This window comes from Rhinoderma darwinii, chromosome 3 (genome assembly GCF_050947455.1).
Source record: "Rhinoderma darwinii isolate aRhiDar2 chromosome 3, aRhiDar2.hap1, whole genome shotgun sequence".
NCBI classification, from domain to species: domain Eukaryota; kingdom Metazoa; phylum Chordata; class Amphibia; order Anura; family Rhinodermatidae; genus Rhinoderma; species Rhinoderma darwinii.
The window spans coordinates 189627868-189650048 of record NC_134689.1 but is presented as its reverse complement, the minus strand read 5'-3'; the positions used below and the strand labels follow the sequence as shown (position 1 = coordinate 189650048).

Genomic DNA, 22181 nt, shown 5'->3' with positions numbered 1-22181 from the left:
TTAAATTTCTATTCGATTTTTGATTTGCAAGTAATGAAAAATTAAGTGTCGACATGAATAGATTGATAAAGATGAATTGCAATTGCAGGTTGGACAAATGATTAACAAAATATTATGAACTATTGAAGAATGGGTAACTAAGCTGATCAAAATATACACCTTAAAGCCAAAACATTAAAATCACCAGCCTAATCTTGTGTAGGTCCCCCTTGTGCTGCCAAAGCAGCTCTGAACCATTGAGGCATGGACTCCACAAGACTTATGACGGTGTCCTGTGATACGTGTTCCAAGTAGGGTTGCACAATGCATCCACATATCTATACGGTTTTGATGCTGTGCACCCTCAAACAGTACAATACTGTAAATATATGTATTTCAACACAAAGCTTATTTAGTGGAAGTGTAAAAAAAAAAATACACCGGTATGTTATCCCCGGAATCACAACACATACAATATTTAAACCGCATAGTGAACAGCGTGAAAAAAAACATGCAAAATCTTCAGAATTATTTTTTTTTTTTTACTATTCTTCCCCAAAAAATATAATAAAAGGTAATAATTTTTTTATGCACCCCAAGATGTTTATGTAATGTCTCGTCCCACAAATAACAAGCCCTCATATGGCTACATTGACGGAAAAAAAGTTATGGCTCTCAGAATGCATCGAGGCAAAAGCGAAAGAATCCTGCGGTACTGAATGCCAAAATAGGCTCAGTCTTGAAGGGGGTAAAGTAAATTTGCAGTATGAAAACGTGGCATAAAATCTAGTCAATATGACAGTCTATGGTGGGCAAACCCCTTTAGAAAAGAAAAAAACATTAAAAAGACTGACTGACTGACTTCAAAGTCAGTATTGATATTTATTTTGAACACCAGAAGAATTTCCTTGGTGTCCTGCTAGAGAATCTTTTGGGGGAACCCTCCTAACAAGCAGTTGAATTGGTTTTGTACGTGTCCTTGCACTTTTTATAGGGGAATTATGAATAATGTTACACACGCTAAACAGATGTTACTACCCTGCGTCCGTACCCAAAATAAACATTGTTATTTAGAGCGATTAAACCCCTGTTGTGTTGAATCCCTGTAGAGTGTCATTGAGATCAATAATGTAAATCTCTTTACAGCAAAGGGGTTTGGGTTTTTTTTGTAGAGCACCACTGCCCTTGTCTTTTGGGAGTTGGTGGGGATCGTACATCACAGATCTTCACCAATGTCATTTGAGAAATGTCCTGTCAAGGTAAATTTAAGTACCTTCTGACTCTCCTTTTAATATATTCTATTCTAGACTTCTTTTCTAAGCCATACTTGATTTGACGTGATTAAAGTAGTGGAATATAGTTTAAAGAAGATTAAATATTGAAGTTCTTCTATCTCTTGCATTATCTTGTCTATACCTACGATCTCCTTTACCGCTGCATAAAAACAAGTTGCCTTCGTAAGCCCATATGAACTGAGATAATTGGCTAAGAATACATGTAAAATGAGTGTTTTTTATCCAGAAATAATGGTGTGATCTGTGTCAAATACAAATGTTTTGCTTGTAGTAAAGCAAGTATATTTAGTTTCATGAGATTCGGAGCAGTATTGAGAGCTGTTGATGGAGGTGCAATTCTTAAGTAAGTTCTTTTTTTTCTTTTATCTTACATGCAGGTCAGATGTCGCCACCCTTTGATGCTACGGAGAGATGCCAGCCGCTTTCTGTGACAGGTATAAAACCATTAATGGATTTGAAGATCACAGTGAGAAAAGCTTCCTGCCCAGCAGGTTGTGTAGTTATCTGAAATTGGCTGTTCTCTTGTTGTAGGGCTCATACCAAACTAGATTTTAGATGAAGGAAACGAATATTCGCAGTATAGAAGCAAATAAAGCTTATTCTTTAACTCACAAAAATGATGTGTATTGTATAGATAGACATGTTTTTATAAATTGAGCAAAAAAAATTACTTGCCCCATAATAAAAATTAAAAACTCTTAAATTCTCATGTGCAGTCGATTTGTAAAGCATTTCCCTTTAAAGCTCCATCTGTTTTCCTTCAGACCTCTTTACTTCCTAATTCACTAACCGTTGCAGCCCTGTCTTGGTCACTGTTTCCTCGAGCCTGCTAGCGCATATTATACTTGCCACTCCTCTCTCTGCCCGTTCCGGTTAGTACACTCCTGCACACTGCTTACAGCAACTTCACCACTGATTCAAACCGCTCAAATTCCCTATTTGGGTAAAATAGTCACGTTATTTTATCTCTCTCCTTTCATTATTTAATATGAAGTAAACCGTGCCTGAGCCATGGGGTGTCCATCTTTTGACATAACGGCCATGCACCAACGGTGTCCTCCCTCACTCACTCACACAGTAATGCATTAAAGTGTAACTAAACATTCGACAAACTTCTGACATGTCATAGTGACGTGTCAGAAGTTTTGATTGGAGGGGTCTCAATGCTCGGACCCCCACAAATCGCTAGAACAAAGCGGCAGAAGTGTGAACGCTCAGCCACTTCGTTTCTGTTCGGCCTTTTCTGGAAAGCCGATGTATCGGAGTACGGGCTCATAGATTTTCTATTGTGTCCGTACACCGATACATTTATTTCCGTAAAAGGCCGAACAGAAACGAAGCATGAGCACTTTTGCCACTTCGTTTTAGCGATTGGTGGGGGTCTCAGTGCTCGGATCCCCACCAATCAAAACTTCTGACATCTCACTATGACATGTCAGAAGTTTGTAGAATGTTTAGTTACCTTTTAAGAAATTATGGTACATATGGAAACCACAGGTAAACCATGATCGCACGATGGACTGTACTAAATGACAGGCTCTTCTGTACACCTATGTACACATTATGCATTCTTTTACAATATTCGTCTGACGATAGAGCTGTTTAGTTGGTCATAAATGATTTGACTCTTGACATTTTATTCGAAGCTGTGTAGTGTTATAAGTGATATGCTAATACTGCTTTACTGCGTTTTGTTGTATTGGGGAATGAATGTTTAGCGCTGAAGTGAGATAAAATAGATGGTTTATATGATGGAATTTTTTTTATATGATATGATTTTTTTATTTATTTTTTAGTGCTTCCAGCTCATCAACAATGGCCGGTAACGCCGATCGCCAATATCATTAAAACTAAGGCTCCTCAGAAATTTCATATCCGAGCAAGACTGAAAAGTTTTCAACCTCATCACCTCTATCAGTCTGTTAAGCTTCACTGCTCTAAATGTAACTCATTGTAAGTACAATATATACATTCTGAAGTACGTGAACAAGTTATTAGAGTGGGATGCAAAGCCGGCCATACACTTTAGATAACAGTCGTCTCAATACTTGTACAGCCAACTGCTCTTTATCCCTTTTGGTTGCACTGCCCCATGACACTTGCTCACACGGTTGTGTATACACAGTAAAATTACATTAACCCCATATAAACGGGACATGACCGAAGCCAAATTATCAGGTGTTCATAGATCAATGTATAAAAATCCCTTGCAAGGGTTGCCCCATTCCCTGCAAAAAAAATAAAAATTAAATGTTAAGACAAATATGGTATCATAACTGTTTATTAGTAAAAGGAATGTCCTGTCTAATTGAGCTTCCTCTTTTGGTCTTGTAAAATTCCACATTATATTGTAGTTCTATGCTGGAAACAAATACCAGATTATCAGTCTTTCTAAAAAAAAAATCTCTTGCGGTTTTAATAATAATAATGCTATTTTTACTGTTTATTGGTTAAACTTATTTTTCATTGACATTAGTGTTCATTACTGACTGTCTTCTTGTTTAGAGTGGATGCTCCAGACGAACAAAGCCTAAACAACATTTTTAAAGATCGCTTTAATGGAAATCCAAATGCAAATACCCCAAATACATGTTGGTATCAGTCAGCAGTATGGAACACAGGAGATCTTGATAACCGAGCTGTAGCTATTCATTTTGTGAAAAAATTTGATATTCTGCAAAGTCCAGAAGACTCTCTAATCATGCTAGAAGGTAAGAACTCTGTATTAAAAGCTTAGACTGTAGTTCATAATTGAAGCCTCTGGGTGGCAGCATCATTACATGTAAATTTCAATTCTGTTAATACTCAGAAATGTTAGTTCGACTACTAGACTGACTTTTTCTTTGATCTATTTTTCAGTTTTTACTTTACACTAGGACTGATTTTACTCTTCTAATCTGTATAAATGACCACACTGATACCAATAATTGTATTGAATAAATCCTTACTTGAAATATGGTACTGTATGTTTGACAGTACACTATAAAATGATTATTAATTCACTACTTAAGTAGGTTAAGTGGTTTTCCAGTCTTATGTAAATAAGGCAAACTAATTTAATTTAAAAAAATCACATGTTTTAAATAATTATCAATTTCAAGACTTGTCAGTGAATGGAAGCATTCTTGATTACAGAAAAAAGTTGATCACCTGGTGATGCGGGTGCTGGACTCATTAGGGTAGGTTCACTCGTTACAGCAGTGTGTCGCACTACCAAACCCACATGGCAAAACCCACGTGCACCTTGGTTCTACATGTTATTGAATTATAGGGTGTAATTATTTTCTCCCACCAGGTTTATGAATTCTGGTCTACTTTTTGGAAAAATGGCTACATATTGAAGTCTAAGCAAATCCTATGTGAGCTAAAGCCTGGAATGCAGGCGCATAGATTTCTCTACACTGTTACATTGTAGTTTACTAATAGGATAGGAGCAGTGGCGGATTAAGTAGACCATAGGCCCTGGACTGTTACCCAAAGTTGGGACTCCCCTTGTCAAAAGGCTGTCCCTACATACTGACAGTCTCCAACCATCGCTGACCGTATCGCACTGTGTAGGGACACATCCTCCTGACAAGGGGAATAGTAACACTCATTTGTCTCTGTCCTGGACTGCACAAAGACTTTTTGTGAAATACAAGGATTTCCTATAATAAACATGTCATGAGAGATGACAGATTCTCTATAAATCTAGTGACGACTTAGTTTTTTTTCCTCTTTTCTACTTCATCCGGTCCAGACTTCATGACAACTTCTCCCGGCCATGACCCATTTCTGCACAATTTGGCATTCGGATGTCTTCGGCTTCTCACTTTTCCAACATTTCCACACCTATAAACAAAGATAAAGTTATCATGGTGCCACACACTGTGCCCCTAAATATAATCGCACCAAACACTGCACCCGGAATAAATTAGTACCAAACACTGTGCCCCTAAATATTATAGCATCATAAACTGCGCCCCTGAATTTAATTGTGTCCAACACTGAAGTCAAGCACCACATACACACAACCCCTGTAGATGGCATCACACACATCCCCCTATAGAGAGCGCCACACCCCCCCTATAGAGAGCGCCACACACACCCCTGTAGAGAGCGCCACACACACCCCCCTGTAGAGAGCGCCACACACCCCCCTGTAGAGAGCGCCACACACATCCCCCTGTAGAGAGCGCCACACACATCCCCCTGTATATCGCGCCACGCCCCTCCCCTCCCCCTGTATATCGCGCCACGCCCTCCCCCTGTATATCGCGCCACACACATCCCCCTGTGGAGAGCGCCACACACATCCCCCTGTGGAGAGCGCCACACACATCCCCCTGTGGAGAGCGCCACACACATCCCCCTGTGGAGAGCGCCACACACATCCCCCTGTGGAGAGCGCCACACACATCCCCCTGTGGAGAGCGCCACACACATCCCCCTGTGGAGAGCGCCACACACATCCCCCTGTGGAGAGCGCCACACACATCCCCCTGTGGAGAGCGCCACACACATCCCCCTGTGGAGAGCGCCACACACATCCCCCTGTGGAGAGCGCCACACACATCCCCCTGTGGAGAGCGCCACACACAACCCCTTGCGGATAGCGCCACCCCCCCCCCCCCCCCCCCCTGGCCCACAGGCTTAGGGGTCCAATCGCGACCGTTGCGACACCTATAGCTATACCACTCTCCACAGTGGCAGTTAGCGGCGCTAGAGCGCTGCATAGTTTTTTAAGATTATGTGCGGTTCGGGTGGCCATGGGCCCCCTGGGAGCCGTAGGCCCCGGGCAGCCGGCCGAACCGCCCATATGATTATCCGCCATTTGAAAGGAGAGAATTTTTTTTTGTTGCTGATGTATTTAGCTCATAGAAGATTGCCTAGACCAGATACAATACCTCTCAACTCTGAGGCATTAGATCTGTACTGGTTTTCAACCTCTAAATTTAAACCGGAATGCTCTCATTCACTGACAACTGGCAGAGGTCTTGAAAATGCTTTCAGCATAAAGATGTATTTGGTCTGAAGAACATGTGATGATTTGCACCTGAGATGAGTAACCTAGAAGCAGATCCATTTTTCGATGTGAGAAAATGTTTAGTTCAGTGAACTTTGGATAAACTTTCATACCCAAAATGTTTTTATCATTATTCACTTTCCATTCTTGCTGAAAAATATATTTTACGATTATATGATATGTGCTTGTCGACTTTCTTGGAGATGTCACCCATTGCCTATTTGCGACCGCCTTAAATACAGGGGGATTCAAAAAGGATGGTGCGAAATTCTTGCCTCCTTATTCATAACAGAGCGAACATAACACAAATGTATTAACATGAAAAGACACTATCCAAGTTTTATCTATACACTGCAATTGTTCAAAGTGATTTCCATTGGTGACACGGCAGATGTCTAGGCGGTAGTCAAGTTCTGTCCATACAAGTGCCAGCATATCCTCGGATATGAACTACACTGTTTCAGTGATGCGTTGTCTCCGGTCATTCAGATTCGGTGGCTGGGGGGGCAGATACAGAGTCCTTGATGTAGCCCTACAGAAAGAAGTTGCAGGGTGTCACATCTAGCAGTCATGGAGGCCAGCGCAACATTTATGAATCCTTGTTTCCGGCGTGGCCGATCCAATGTTCCGGTGGGGTTTCTTTCATCCAAATGGAAATATGGAGGTGCGCTGTCCTGCTGATAGACTACATTTCCTCTACCTGTGGCATAAGCCATTCCTTTAATGTGTCCATGTAGGAGTGGCCAGTGACTGTGTCTTCAGCTAAAAAGAAGGGACCATAGACTTTGCGTCTGCTCATTGCACAGAACACGTTTTACATTGGGTGAGTCCCTCATTTCCTCGATAAGTGCACATGGTTTTTATGAGCCCCAAACTCGAACGATGTGGCGATTTGACCTTTCCACTAAGGTGAAAGATCGCATCATCGCTTCACACCAGCCTGTCAGCGAATTCCTCCACTTCAAATCGGCCCTGCAAGTCCATGCAAAAGTCACAGCGTTTCGGGTTGTCGTCTGGTTTCTTCACCTGAAGAAGATGTAATCTGTATGGCTTAAAACGCAGATGTCTTTGTAAGATATGCCAGACCGTGGTTTGTGGCACCTGTAGTTCCATACTAGTCAGCCTGGTCGACTTTCTAGGACTACGCTTGTTTAGACTTGAATCCTGTTCACTGTCTTTTCCAAAGTCTTTGGGTGGCCTGGACTTTTCCCATGACATAAACACCCAGTGGTTTCAAATTGCTTCACCCAGCGTGAAATACAGTTTATTTGCGGAACACTTTTACCAAATTTATTCTGAAAGTTTCGCTGTACTGTCACGACAGACCCGTTCTTGCGAATTCCAACACGCAAAAAGCTTTTTCTTCAATGTCGCCATCTTATGTCATGCTATGTAAGCACATTTCAAATTTGGCTCTTGAAAATGAAAGCTGTGCTGTGATTGGTTGCTATGGGCAGTAAGCCAGCTTTGATTTTCAGTTACTGGCTATTTACCACTGATGTTACTTTAACCACAGGCCTTTACTTTTGCACCATCCTTTTTGAATGACCCTGTATAATTGAAAGAAAAAAAAGGTAAACTCCAAAAATAAAGTGGAAGGGGACAGATACTCTTTAGGAACTATACACTTGTCATTTATTTTTCTTGTTCTAGGTGGATCTTTCAAGGAGCTCTGTAAGCTGTCAAATAACTTTAACACCATAATACCTGTGAAATCAAAAGAAGAGCACTTGGAAATAGACCTTTCAACTCCATTTCTTATTCAAGGCAAGAAGTGGTTTTATGGGTACGTTGATTTCAGAGGTTGATGTGATGCAAACTGCTTCTTGGGTATATATTTCCTTTGTAAAAGTCCGGATTTTACACTTGGTCTATTCATAGATTCCTCCATGTTGGCTATAAAGAAATAAGTAAGTACATTTTACTTTTGTAAGCAATAAACATACACTGACCGACAAAGGAGTGTAGGGGGCAGGCAAAGGGAGGAAAGGGGCAGAAAGGATGGGGAGAGAAAACAAAAAAAAATTATTTAAGTCATGAAATTCTAACCAGTCCCTGAATGAGTAGAATCTTTATACATAATCCATGTTTGCCATATTTAAAAAAAAGAAAAGTCCTGAGCTGATTTATTATTTTTTTTTCTTACACCTTTTCTCTTCAAATTAATCTAACCGTTTTCTACCAGGTGATCACTGGGGTTTTCCAATGCCTTGGTGTGTCCAAACGTGCAATCTGTAAGAGAAGAACGGCTCATTACGTTTCTTGAGATGAGATGTTACATGGTAGCATGAACAAACATGCCACGTTTAACGTCCCTCTTATTAGAACCAAACCTTCTACCGTGCAAGTGATTGATTTGAGTTCCAAAATGGGCTTATCCTATCGCCGTACCACCAAGCGTGACACAATATCTACCTCCACCTCGCACCTCCAACATATATCTGAGCGTTTTCGGAAAATGTTATGGAGGACTGCAGGTGTCCTGTACCAGTGAGCGAGATTCTTAGAATTCTTCTCTTGAAGCTTACAAGATATTGAAGACTTTTGCGTAAGTGCGAAGGCCTTCAACCATATCGGGGAGGAAAAAGATCACTGCAACTCCTTTTCCCAAGCAGTTACAATTCAAAGTTAGCAAGAATCCACTTCGCCTTTGGAGCAGTTTGAAAAAAAATATAAAATACGAGGCAGCACATTCATCTTGAGCAAATGTATCCTACGAGACAGTCAGGGAACGGCAGCTAAGAAGATCTTTTTTGATCTTTTCCCATAGGGTAGAAAAATTTAGCTTGTGTAGGTTGTTGTGGTTCAAAACGATAAATGTCCCCAAATATTTTATGTACCCCCTAGCCCATCTGAAAGATAAGGATGACTTGAGACGTTCCACAACCGCCAAGGTTATTGAGATGTTCAGGAACTCTGATTCATTGCAATTAACTCTAAAGTTAATCCGGTTTTCAAAAGCCTGAAATTCCTTCAGTATATTGGGGTCCTAGGGCTGGACAATTAATCGTAAAAAAAAGCGAAACTGAAGTTCAGCGTGTTTGGGTTTGTTTCCCGACTTCCGCAGTATCAGCACCCTGAGGACGGAGATATAGTTGAAACCTATAGTAGAGCAGGGAACCACCAGTTACCTGCTCTACTATTTATTGTGTAACGCTGGCCGCACACGGCTGAGCGCAGATGGGGTAATGTCACTGCCTTGCGCATGCAGGTGCGAGCAGCTCAGCGCTTGTTTTCAGAGTCCGCTGCACTTTTGCCATACACAGGCGTTTTCATTCAGCTTATTGGTCCAGTCTCCTCAATGCCCGCCCCATTTACTTATTGTTTAGCATCAATGCCCGCATGTCACGGCTAGTGGTCAGTGCCCACCCTAATAGTATGTACACGGATGATGGGTGTTATATACAGGGATGATGGCAGACTGGTATATACAAATTGGATGGGGATCCCTGTATATTACCAGCCATCATCAATGTACATAACCCCCATCGTCCCTGTACATAACCCCCATCGTCCCTGTACATAACCAGCCATCCTCCCTGTATATAGCTAGCCATCCTCCCTGTATATAGCTAGCCATCCTCCCTGTATATAGCTAGCCATCCTCCCTGTATATAGCTAGCCATCCTCCCTGTATATAGCTAGCCATCCTCCCTGTATATAGCTAGCCATCCTCCCTGTATATAGCTAGCCATCCTCCCTGTATATAGCTAGCCATCCTCCCTGTATATAGCTAGCCATCCTCCCTGTATATAGCTAGCCATCCTCCCTGTATATAGCTAGCCATCCTCCCTGTATATAGCTAGCCATCCTCACTGTATTTAGCTAGCCATCGTTCCTGTATATAGCTAGCCATCGTCCCTGTATATAGCTAGCCATTGTCCCTGTATATAGCTAGCCATCGTCCCTGTATATAGCCAGCCATCGTCCCTGTATATAGCCAGCCATCGTCCCTGTATATAGCCAGCCATCGTCCCTGTGTATAGCCAGCCATCGTCCCTGTGTATAGCCAGCCATCGTCCCTGTGTATAGCCAGCCATCGTCCCTGTGTATAGCCAGCCATCGTCCCTGTGTATAGCCAGCCATCGTCCCTGTGTATAGCCAGCCATCGTCCCTGTGTATAGCCAGCCATCGTCCCTGTATATAGCCAGCCATCGTCCCTGTATATACTCAGCCATCGTCCCTGTACATAACCAGCCATTATTTCTGCATATAACCCCCATAATCCATGTATATACCTTTGGGACGGGCACTGTCTGCTCGCCGTTCCGTTTCCGCATTGAGGCTAAACAAGAAGTAAATGGGGTGGGCACTGAGACTGCTGCAGACCAATAGGATGCCTAAAACGCAGGTTTATGGCAGAAAACCAGCGGAATCTGAAAATATGGGCCCAACCACACAAGCCGGAGGAGCAGAGGGATCTCCTCCTCTCGTCGTTGGAACGGGATTAGGGGAGTATGTATTTTACTATTTTTATTAGGCACTGTTGGGGCTGTATAATGCCCCCATCCTGCTTGGGGACAGCTATAGGGATATTAAACTCTGTAATGAGCAGTGTCGGGGGGTGTATTATATACAGTAGTATACAGCAGGCTCAGGGGATCTATATTAATTTAATGGCGTGGCCTAAAAAAATTTATTAATCGTAATCGAGGTTACATATTCAATTAATCATGATTTTGATTTCGGTCATAATCGCCCAGCCCTATGGGGAACTCAATTTCTTGATTAGAACAGTATATAAAGAGGTCAATCACATAGATGGCAATTTTAGACTTTGAGTTGCCATCACTCCCTCAATGGAAGCATCAGCCCTTCATGCCCTACCTAGGCACTCCATTACCAAAATGTAGAGCAGAGGCCCGAGGGCGCAACCCTGTGGGGTCTCAGTTCTGATAGTAAATGGGGCAGATAAGGATGCGTTGATCCTAACTTGGGCCCTTGGAGAAAATATAACGCCATCACGCAGGAAACCATAACGCAGCCTAGGCCCACATGCCTTCTTGTCTTTAACTGAGAGAACGCATAGCGTAGACCCTGCTGCTCTGGCATGGGAGATTATTGTCCGGTTCTAATTTGGTTATCCCTGGCCTCCCTGCCCAGGACAAAGCCCTCCTGGTCGTAGTGTATAAGGGAAAGTATAAATTGCCGTAATCTATTGGCCAGGATCTTGGCATATAATTGAACCTCTTTATTGATTAGAGAAATAGGCCTATAATTGCTACAGACTAGGGATTTATTGCCGCCATTAAGGAGGACACATATAAACCATTAATACCTGAGGAAGAAAGGAAGTGCCCTGTGCTAAAAAGTTACACAAGAATTTAGGGGGGGAGCAAATTTCCTTTTTTTTGTTGTAATATAATTAGTTTAACCAGACACACAGCTCAGTATAGTAACACATGAATGCATTAGAGAAAAGAAGTACTATGCACACCAATATGGATTTATTTATCCAAGCAAATAATTTATTTATTTGTAGCCAGTGACAGTGTGACGTTTCGGTCAACACCTTGACCTTCCTCAGGCACTTTAGTCAATGCTGGTCCTCACACAGCGGTTACCCGCCAATCTTACAGCGCCAGCCACGCAAGACCAGCATTGACTAAAGTGCCTGAGGAAGGTCAAGGTGTTGACCGAAACGTCGCACTGTCACTGGCTACAAATAAATAAATTATTTGCTTGGATAAATAATTCCATATTGGTGTTCATAGTACTTCTTTTCTCTACTGGATCGGGTTGGGCCCCTACTCATGCACCCACACCATTACCTAGTGCTATCCGAACCTTTGTAACATGAATGTATTAGGCCGGGGCTGCAGCTATGTAATACAGCCATTGCCCTGCTCCTGAGTCCTGACAACAAGTGCGCGCCGTTAGAATGATACGATGCGGCCAGCGCTGCACTAATCAGCGGCGGCACGGAAGACAGAACATGGCGGGCGCACTGCAAAATACCCCCATGTTCTGTCTTCAGTGCCTGCGCCGCCGCTCATTAGTGCAGCGCCGGCTGCATCACCTCATGCTGACCGCGCGCGCACTTACGGTCAGCAGCGGGGCAATGACTGTTACACAGCCGCAGCCCCGCTGGCGGAGATCAGAGAAACCTCTTATCTCCGGCGCTATTTCCCTGAATGCTGCGATCACAGCGGACTGCAGCATTCAGGAGAAAATGAGAAGGGGGATGCCCTTTGGATCGCGTCACAGGAATTCCTGTGACACGATTGAGGGACATAACATATATGGGCAGACAGCCCAGGGTCCATTGAAGGACCCCAGGGATGTCTTACCTCAGTATGCCCTAACAGGAAATATGGTATGTCCTAACAACTGCCGGTGTACTATCCATACACAGGCTAATGTACTGGCATATAGATATATGCCAGTACATTAAAGTTTAAAAATAAAGTAAAAACAAAGTAATATTAAATTTAAAAAAGACACACACTATTTTTACAATAAACATTAAAATAAGTCTCAATACATAAAATATACACATAATCTGTGTTTTGCGCGGCCGTAATAACCTGCACAACAATTTTTTTGCGTCATTTATGATGTGTGCGCTTTAAAAAAAATAAAATCTGCTTTCTTTCACTTATTATTGTGGGGCACGAGGTGTGATGAATTTAACCTCCATGTGCCTCACATTAATAGCAATTAACCCCATCATGTACCTTACACATTAACCCATTATGAATGAGAAACATGATGGGGTTAATTACTATTCATGCGAGGCTCATTCAAAATTCAATAACCCGTCGTGCCTCACATCAGAAAATGTAAGAATTTTTTATTTTAATTTTATTACTATTGGCAAAGTATCGTTTTGGTATCGAAATCGCAATACTACACAAAGTATCGGTATCGAAGTCCAAATTCTGGTATCGTGATATCCCTACTTACAAAGGTCTCCATTTTTTGCATTTGCAAATATCTGAAAATTGATTGACATTAGTTATAATATTAATATACCAATATTTTCTCTGTTCATTGTTTTACTTTTTATAGGTGCATCAAGTGTTCTAACATTAAGTCATTAGAAGAGCTGAAGTCCTTATCGCCTAAAGTGGGATGGGATGCTATAGATATAGCAAAAGGTAAAATAGTAATGTCTGACCCCTAGGATTTTCCTCATATTCTCATTTTGTCGGTCTACTGTTCATCCATTCACAGGCTATTATAACATACTAAACACTCATTTATTTGAAACTAGCATATAATGCTCATACTTCTATGTAAAATAAAAACCTAGCAAAACCAATTTTGGGGGCCGCAGCCACCTGGACAGCACTCTGTCTGTTTAATTAAATCTGCATATTTTGTCCTGAATGTGCTGTTGAATATATACATATACAGTGCAGTCTGTGCAGCTGAGGCCACCAGAATCTGCTATTGGGGACTGCATGACACACTTTACAAACTGTTAGTACATCATGTCCTTAATTCTATTAAGGTTGTCTGTGACATCCCAGCGAGCCCATTTAATAATGCATAAAATACAACTTTAGCTGGATGTCACTGGCTTGCTCATCGCATATTCAATTACTCCAAATGTACTTTTATTTTTTAAAGGGAATGTGTCGCTAGAAAAATGTATTTATTTATTTAGTTTTTTTTTGTTAAACCGTTAGTGTATAAATGATTAAACGTTGTTCTATTTTTTTTTATTTTTTCACGAGTCAGGAAATATTATAAATTATATTCTAATTTATAACATTTCCCAGTGCTGGTCACTAGATGGAGCAATTCCCAAAATTGCAGCATTGGCATGTGGTAAAGCAACCACATTGCTTTATGCTGCAAAATTTGAGAAGAGACACTCGCTCTAGTGAGCTCACAGAATCCCCCCTCCTTTATCCTGTCTAGTGGCAGGAGAAAGGAGGGGATTGAACGTTCAAACCTCCTACACTGTGTGTCGCCATTTTTTGAGCGAACACACAGTGTAGTAGGTTTACATACAGTAGTAATCACACACTAAAACACGTACATACACAGAAATAACTTACCTGCTCCTGCCGCCGCCGCTCCCTCCGGTCCGTCTGCTCCCTCCGCTCCAAGTGCTTGCATTAGAACACAAGTCCGGAAGCCGCGACCGGAAGTAGTAATCTTACTGTCCGGCCGCGGCTTCTGGTCCACAAGAAAATGTCGCCGGACGTCGCTCGGCCGAAGACCTTCCATTTGGACTGTGTGGGAGCGGCGCCTGCGCCGTTCCCACACAGAGGGCGTACAGCATAGTGAATGGAACGGCTGTAGTATTCCATGTCTGTATGTGTCGTTAATCGACACATACAGAGATGAAAAAAAAATGGCAGCCCCCATAGACAAGAGAAAGTTCAAAAATTAAAAAAAAGTAAAACACAAACACGCAAATAAATAAAAAAATTTTTAATAAAACACTAAAAGCAAATTGATATAAAAAAAAAATTTTTTGCGACACTCTTCCTTTAACCAATAAACGTCATTTTATAATGATACAGGCTGAGGCTCACCGCTTGCAATATTTTTCATCCTACGTTCCCATTTAGCCTCCTCCAGTATATAGCATTTATTCACGACCATTGAACAGGGCACCATGTGACTGACCCATTCCTACCCTCCAAATTTACTAAATTATCACATTTATATAATTGCATAATGCTATTTTTTTAACGCCTCATAATGTTTTAAAGAGTGTTCCTATTTGGACGGAGAGAAATATTAACTGTCTGGAATACCCCTATAATTCAGATTATTCTTTCTCCTGCATTGGATGTAGCTTTGGGCGTTGAACTCTTAACACATTTCTTTGTTATGAATCTGACTCTTGAAGATGAAACTGGATCTCTAAATGCTTATTTGTGGCGGCATTCCGTAAGTATATTTTTTACCTTTTTAAAAAGTGTATTTCAGTTTACAGTCTAGCATGAATGAGATTTATTATTTCCTACCCTCATCCCATGCATGTCCTGGCTCCTCTCCTTATGACGGGTAAACCAAAAATGCTGAGTGCGTTATCTTTTTAGTACAGTCCTCTTTACTGCTCCAGTCTCCTTAGTGATTGCAACATCTGTAGTGGCTTTCACTCAAAGGCTGAATGATGCCTACATTAACGGCTGCAAGTCATCTTGGGACATTTTATTTTTCTAACCAATAGTAATATTATTACTGCATATACATCAAATTGAATAACACTGGGAATAACCGAACAAGAGAAGGACCTGGTTATTCTGGTTACAAGTAAGCTAAGCAGCAGTACTCAATGTCAAGCAGAAGTTGCAAAAGCAACTAAGATTTTAGGGTGTATTTAAAAAAAAAAAATATGAAAAAGCGTGATCCCAATGTAAGATCACATCTCGAATATGGCATTCAGTTTGGGGTTCCACATCGTAAAAATCATATAGGATAGCAGGAGAGGGTTCATATATGGGAAACTAGATTATTCAATTAGATGATGGGTATCTCTTAAAAGGAGAGGTTAGAAAAATTGGGATTGTTCAGCTTGAAAGAAAGATGCTTATGAGGTGATCTTCTAAACAAGTATAAATATATGTGTGGTCAATACAAAGAACTAGTACATTTATTCACCCCAAGAACTGTACAAAGGACGACATGGGGATATTCTTTACGTGTGGAGGAAAGGCGATTCAGAGATCAATATAGTAAAAAGGGTTCTTTACAGTCAGAGAGACGTTACACTATGGAAGTGATAGGAAAGGCAGATACAATGACCGCATTAAAAAAAGTAATCGGCGTGGCTTGGATGCAGACCGCGACGGACGCTTTTTGGTGAGCTCCGTCCAACAACCTCAAGCGACGAGGCATTAAAGCATACCTGAAGCTGGGAATTGGTCTGGTCTCCTGCTCCCGGTCCGGTGTACAGGATGATGACGAGGAAGAGGGGGAATAAGTCCGGCCCGAAGCAGCTGACGGACTTCTTCTCATCCCGCAGCATGAGGAAAGACGACTCACAAGATGGCGCCGGCTGCAGCTCCCCTGGGGCTGAGCACGACAGAGAGGCGGGAATGGATTCGCTGGCAGCTTCAAACGGTGAGCCCGCAAACTCCCCTGAATGTCAGACGCTGGCAGGCCCTAGGTGCAGAGACAACCAGCTGCTACTTTCCCCTAGCTCCCCGGTGTCACCGGGAGGAGGACATGTACATAGGGCGGCTGTGAGACGTCAGCTAGAGGAGGACACCCTGCCCCCTGATAGTCAGGATTTACAGAGAGCCCAGCTTTCCTCCTGCAATTCAATATCGGAAGACATTTTGCTGGCTGATAGTGATCCGATTTCTAGCCTCCCTTCTACAGATCAGGTGGCATCGGAATCTTTTATTAAAGGACTGGTGATGGCCCTCAGAGGGTCCCTGCAAAAGGACTTGGCAAAGATCACAGCTACACTACACTCTAATATAGAGGATCTAGGCTCCAGAGTAGATCATGTAGAAACAAAAATGGGGGACTTTACCCAGGCACACAACGACCTAGTGGACGCACATGAGGCTTTGGAAGAGGAGATAGAGGTCATGAAATCTAAGATGGCGGATATGGAGGATAGGAATAGGAGGAACAACGTTAAATTTCGGGGCATCCCGGAATCTGTGTCTCCATCTGATCTCCCACTGTTCTTGCAAAAGCTGATTAAATCTCTCCTACCACAATCTACGCCTCAGGACCTGATCATAGATCGTGCGCATCGTTTACCCAAGCCTAAAGCTCTGCCATCAGATGTCCCAAGAGACGTTCTTTCCCGCATTCATTTTTTCCATGTCAAGGAAACCTTAATGTTTGCGGCGCGAAGGGCCCAGAAGCTACCAGACCCATATGGAGGAGTACATCTCTATGCGGATCTTTCACAAGTCACGTTGCAAGCCAGAAGAAATTTCCTACCGGTTACTCTATCGCTACGAAACAACAAAATCCCGTATAAATGGGGATTTCCTACAAAGCTTTTGGTTCGGAAGGAGGATCGCACACATGTTTTTCATAAACCGGCAGAAGGAGTTAAGTGGCTGAAGGAATGGGGAATCCCGATGACCGACCTGCCAGTGAAACCCTCACCCAGGGGCCCGTCTAGAATTTCTCTGGAGTGGCGGGGTCAGGCTGATTCTCGCTGAAGATACTTAGATTTGAGTTCATGAGGTTGAGTCTCTTCAAGTCGAACTCTCGTCCCCAGTAATCCTTACAGGATCGTTGAGGTCTTCTAGATCCTGTTGTCTTTACATTTCTTCAGGGACTGTTTCGTCCCGGACGTATGTGGTTATTATTGTGGTTCAATTGTCCCCTGTTTTTCTTCCACACCTTTTTCACCAGGTATATTTTCTTCAGTGCTCCTTCAGATGTTGATATGAAGAGATTAATGTATTTTACATATTGTATAATGCTCAATTGGAAATGTGATAATGGCGGTTAAAATAGTTTCGATGAATGTAAAAGGCTTGAATAGCCCATTTAAGAGGTCCTCCGCATGGAAAGAGGCTCGAAACTCGAGAGCAGATATCCTGTGTTTACAGGAAACCCATTTCCAGAAGGCGCATCATCCTCCTTTTGCTAACACCAATTTCCCTCATGTTTTTATGGCTAATTCTGATAAGAAAAAAGCAGGGGTTTTGGTGGCGTTCAGGGACGCTCTGGATTTTAAGCTTGTGGATTCCTTGATTGATGTGGGAGGGAGATTTCTTGCTCTGGTATGTGTTATCAATGACTCTTTAATAACATTAGTCAATATATATGCCCCTAATATCTCACAGATCCGATTTCTGAACAAAACCATGCGGAAAATCCGTAAGATTCAAAAGGGCCAGCTCATTCTTTGTGGAGATTTTAATGTGGTTCCAGACAGAGTCATGGACACTACTAGCAAGAGCAGGAGGTCTCTCCCTACACTCTCACCGTGGGCTCAGAAAGAGGACCTTTATGATGTGTTTAGATGCCATAATGTGTTGTCCCGGGAATTTACTTACTACTCTTCTTGCCACCACACTTTTTCTCGGATTGACATGTTTATGGTAGATAAATGGTTGCTTCAGGCTGTAATTAAGGCAGAGGTAGGGGAGATCACATGGTCAGATCATGCCCCTATTTCCATGCAGATAGCGCTGGCCCCCTGGTCTCGTCCCTTCAGAAATTGGCGCAACAACACCTTCCTGATGGCCCTTCCCAAATATAAAGCTCATATCTCCTCTCAGATACAGGAGTATTTTGATTTCAATGACTCCCCAGACGTAGATCCCTTTACCCTGTGGAACGCTCATAAAGCAGTGATGCGGGGAATCCTGATTCAACAGAGTTCGCATTATTATAAACAGAAGCCGGTCAATACGGATAGGGTCTTAGACCAGATTAGAGTTCTAGAGACACAGCAAAAAGCCTCCCCTTCGGTCACACTAAACGAGGCCCTGACCAAGCTTAGGCAGGAACTGAGAAGGCTGCTTATAGTGGACTTTGATAAACATTTAACCTCGCTTCGTATGACATATTACACCTCCCATAATAAGGCGGGCAAATATATGGCGACAAGGGTTAAATTGAAACAACAGAAGAGCAGAATTCCATTCCTGGAAGCAGAAAACAAGGATCCTAAGATTTCCAATCCTCAAGACATTGCTGACAGATTTAGCTTATTCTATTCTAAGCTATATAACTTAAGGGATGACCCTGCTACTCCTCACCCTACTTTGGAAACCATAGACAGATTCTTGGACCAGATACATCTGCCTAAGATAACCCCCCCTCAGCTAGAACAACTTAATGCCCCTATTCTGACAGAGGAGGTGATCAAAGTTATTAGGTTGGGTAAACAACATAAAGCCCCGGGACCGGATGGGTTCTCATCCGAATATTATAAAATAAATGAAAGAGCCTTAGCCCCGTATTTAGCGCGAGTATTTACCGCAGCAATGGATAGAGGTAATCTTCCCGAGGAGATGTTACAGGCGACAATAGTGACCATTCCCAAGCAGGGAAGCCTCCTACCCTGCCGGCTAATTTTAGGCCCATCTCACTACTGAACTGCGACACCAAACTTTATGCAAAAATTTTGGCCCAGCGCTTGCTGACTATCCTCCCTTCTATAATTCACAATGACCAAGTGGGCTTTACTCAAGGCCGGCAGGCCCCAGATGGTACCAGACGCATAATCAACCTGATCTCCAAGGCAGAGATTAGCCGGACGCCTTCTCTTCTCCTCACACTGGATGCGGAGAAGGCGTTCGATAGGATTCATTGGGACTTTGCTTTTGCAACAATGCGGAGGTTTGGTTTCTCTGGCCCCATATTGAAAGCGATAGGAGCTCTCTACTCCTCACCCTCGGCTCGAGTATTGGCTAATGGAATGATGTCCAAACCATTTGGTATTACTAACGGGACCAGACAGGGGTGCCCCCTCTCGCCCTTACTATTCACGATGGTTATGGAACCTGTAGCGGAGATGATTCGAATGGATCTGGAGGTTCGGGGGATTTCGGTGGGTCATAGACAACATAAAATCGGCTTGTTTGCAGATGATGTCATTTTAACCCTTACAGACCCATTGACTTCTCTTAGAAGAGTAACGGAGATTTTGGATAGGTTCAGTAAGGTCTTGTACTATAAACTTAACGTGTCCAAGTCTCAGATATTGGGCTTGTCAATACCCACGAGATTGCGCCAAGACATCCAAAAAGAATTCTTGTATGGGTGGGAGGAGGAGTCGATCCCTTATCTAGGTATTAACTTATGTTCTAAAACCTCTAGACTGGCGCATATCAATATTCTTCCCTTACACGATAAATTGCAGGGGGAACTGCAACGTCTATCAGATACGGAGCCTTCCTGGATGGGCCGTATGGTCCTATATAAAATGTTAATTTTGCCTAAGATACTATATATTTTTAGGACAGTTATGGTCCCGATGCCTAGGGCTCTACTTCGTAAGTTACAAGAACAGCTGATGAAATTTATATGGAATAAGGGGAAGCCCCGGGTAGCCCGCCAGCGTCTTTATATCCATAAACGGAGGGGAGGCATGGGAGTACCGAACTTGGAAGCGTACCATATAGCTATAGGGGTAAGGCAATTGAGACACTGGTGCCTTCCGTTTACGGGCTCTAGTTGGCCTACGATTGAGCGCCACCTGATCGGGGATATCCCTCTTTCCTCGCTACTGTTATCCCAGACAAAATTTCCTAAGAGTATTATCCCGTGTTTCCCTACGGTGACGGCGTCAATACAGGCATGGAAAGCGGCTTTAAAAGCAATACCTTCCTCCGCTCCCATCCGCACGATCCCTCTACCAGTGGATACGTTGGAGCTTCTGGTTCCTGACCTAAGATTGGGGAATTGGGCCGCGTTGGCGGTTACTACATTACCTGAGTTATTTGAAAATGATTCTATAAGATCTTTCTCAGAGTTAAGGGCAGAATTTGCAATCTCACAGACAGATCTCTTTAAGTACCGACAGGTTCGTCATCTTCTTCCATCTGGCTCTCATACACAGGTTCAGGTGCCATCCGGGCTGTATGATTTGGTCTTCAAGACCATAATGAGGGAATCTACACTAACACGAGCTTTATACGATATACTTCTGGGGGATACGGAAACATCCAAGACCCCACAGATGGCAAAATGGGAAAAAGAGCTAGGGGTTTCCTACGGGGTTGAGGTATGGAGTAAAGCAATTACGTGGACACTGCGAGCCACTATGAACTCGAATCTTCTAGAGGTCTTTCACAAACTACTCTTGAGATGGTACTACACTCCTCTCCAATTGTCCAAGATATACCCGTCTTCTAGTCCCTTGTGTTGGAGAGGCTGTGGAAAAGTGGGATCATTATTACATATTTTTTGGGAGTGCCCAGCTATTGCTCCACTGTGGAAAGAGGTATTTGATTTGTTATCCACGTTAGTGGGCGCCCATCTGGAGCCCAGTGCAGCCTTGGCCCTCCTGTCCTTGGACATAGACTCGGTTGAGACGTCCCGGAGAGTTATTGTATCTCACGTATGCCTGACAGTTAAACACTTATTGGCCAAGAAATGGAAATCTAACATAGTCCCCTCTCTAAGGGAGGTGATCGATAGTGTATCATCTCATTGTGGGTACGAGAGGCTCTTTGCACTTCGGCACAACGGATTGGCGCGCTTTACTTCCCAATGGCAACCGTGGGCAGACAAATTCCCAAGTTGAGGAGTCAGGGTTCTCAGGGAATGATAACTCAAAGAAGAGGAATTACTGAAGGTACTATGACGATGTATTAACCAATTTATACTTGGTATGTATCCTGGTTTCCCCCCCCCTCCCCCGTTTTTTCCTTTTGTCTTTCCTTCTCCCCCCTCAGATTACGTATTGATTGACTGTTTACACTGCATTGGAACTTCCTGATAAGTAAGCTGTTTATTATATGTAACCTGTGGTTTCGTTGATAAATCAATAAAAAACAAATGTTTTAAAAAAAAAAAAGTAATAAATCCATATCTAATGACAAATGGTATTGAGAGTTATAAATAATTTAGCAATAACTGATGTATGATTGATCCTAGAGAGGTTGAAATTTTTTTTATTTTTCAACTTAATTAACTATTAACAACAGTAAGGCCTCATGCACACGACCGTAGCTATGCGCACAGCCTGTGATTGCGGCTCGAACGGCCATGGAGTGTCATCCGCTGGTCTTCCGCAAATCATTGATTGTGCACACATTGACTTCAATGAGCTCCCAGCCAGTGCACGGACCGTGGAAACCACGGTTGAGTGAATGGGCCAGCCATTCACCCGCAGATTTTCAGGTGAATTGCAGACACAAAAGCACGTTTGTGTGCATGAGGCCTAGCTGGCTGAACTACTTGTCCGATACACCTGCACAAACCCAGAAAAATTGTTCCATAAAAACGTGAGAACTTTATTTACATTATACGTTAAACCTGTTCATGTGTTTGTTTTTTATTCA

At 42.7% G+C, this 22181-nt stretch overlaps 1 protein-coding gene across 2 annotated transcripts in view; it reads left to right on the top strand.

Moving 5' to 3' along the window:
• The window catches only part of POT1 (protection of telomeres 1), an 85928-nt gene that overhangs the window by 62741 nt on the left and 1006 nt on the right, over positions 1-22181 (top strand). For both annotated transcript variants that reach the window (XM_075857174.1, XM_075857173.1), the window contains 6 exons: positions 1652-1708; positions 3071-3227; positions 3780-3985; positions 7933-8065; positions 13291-13379; positions 15038-15132. In XM_075857174.1, coding sequence (XP_075713289.1) covers positions 1652-1708; positions 3071-3227; positions 3780-3985; positions 7933-8065; positions 13291-13379; positions 15038-15132 — 737 coding nt within the window. The remainder of the gene's footprint in view (positions 1-1651; positions 1709-3070; positions 3228-3779; positions 3986-7932; positions 8066-13290; positions 13380-15037; positions 15133-22181) is intronic.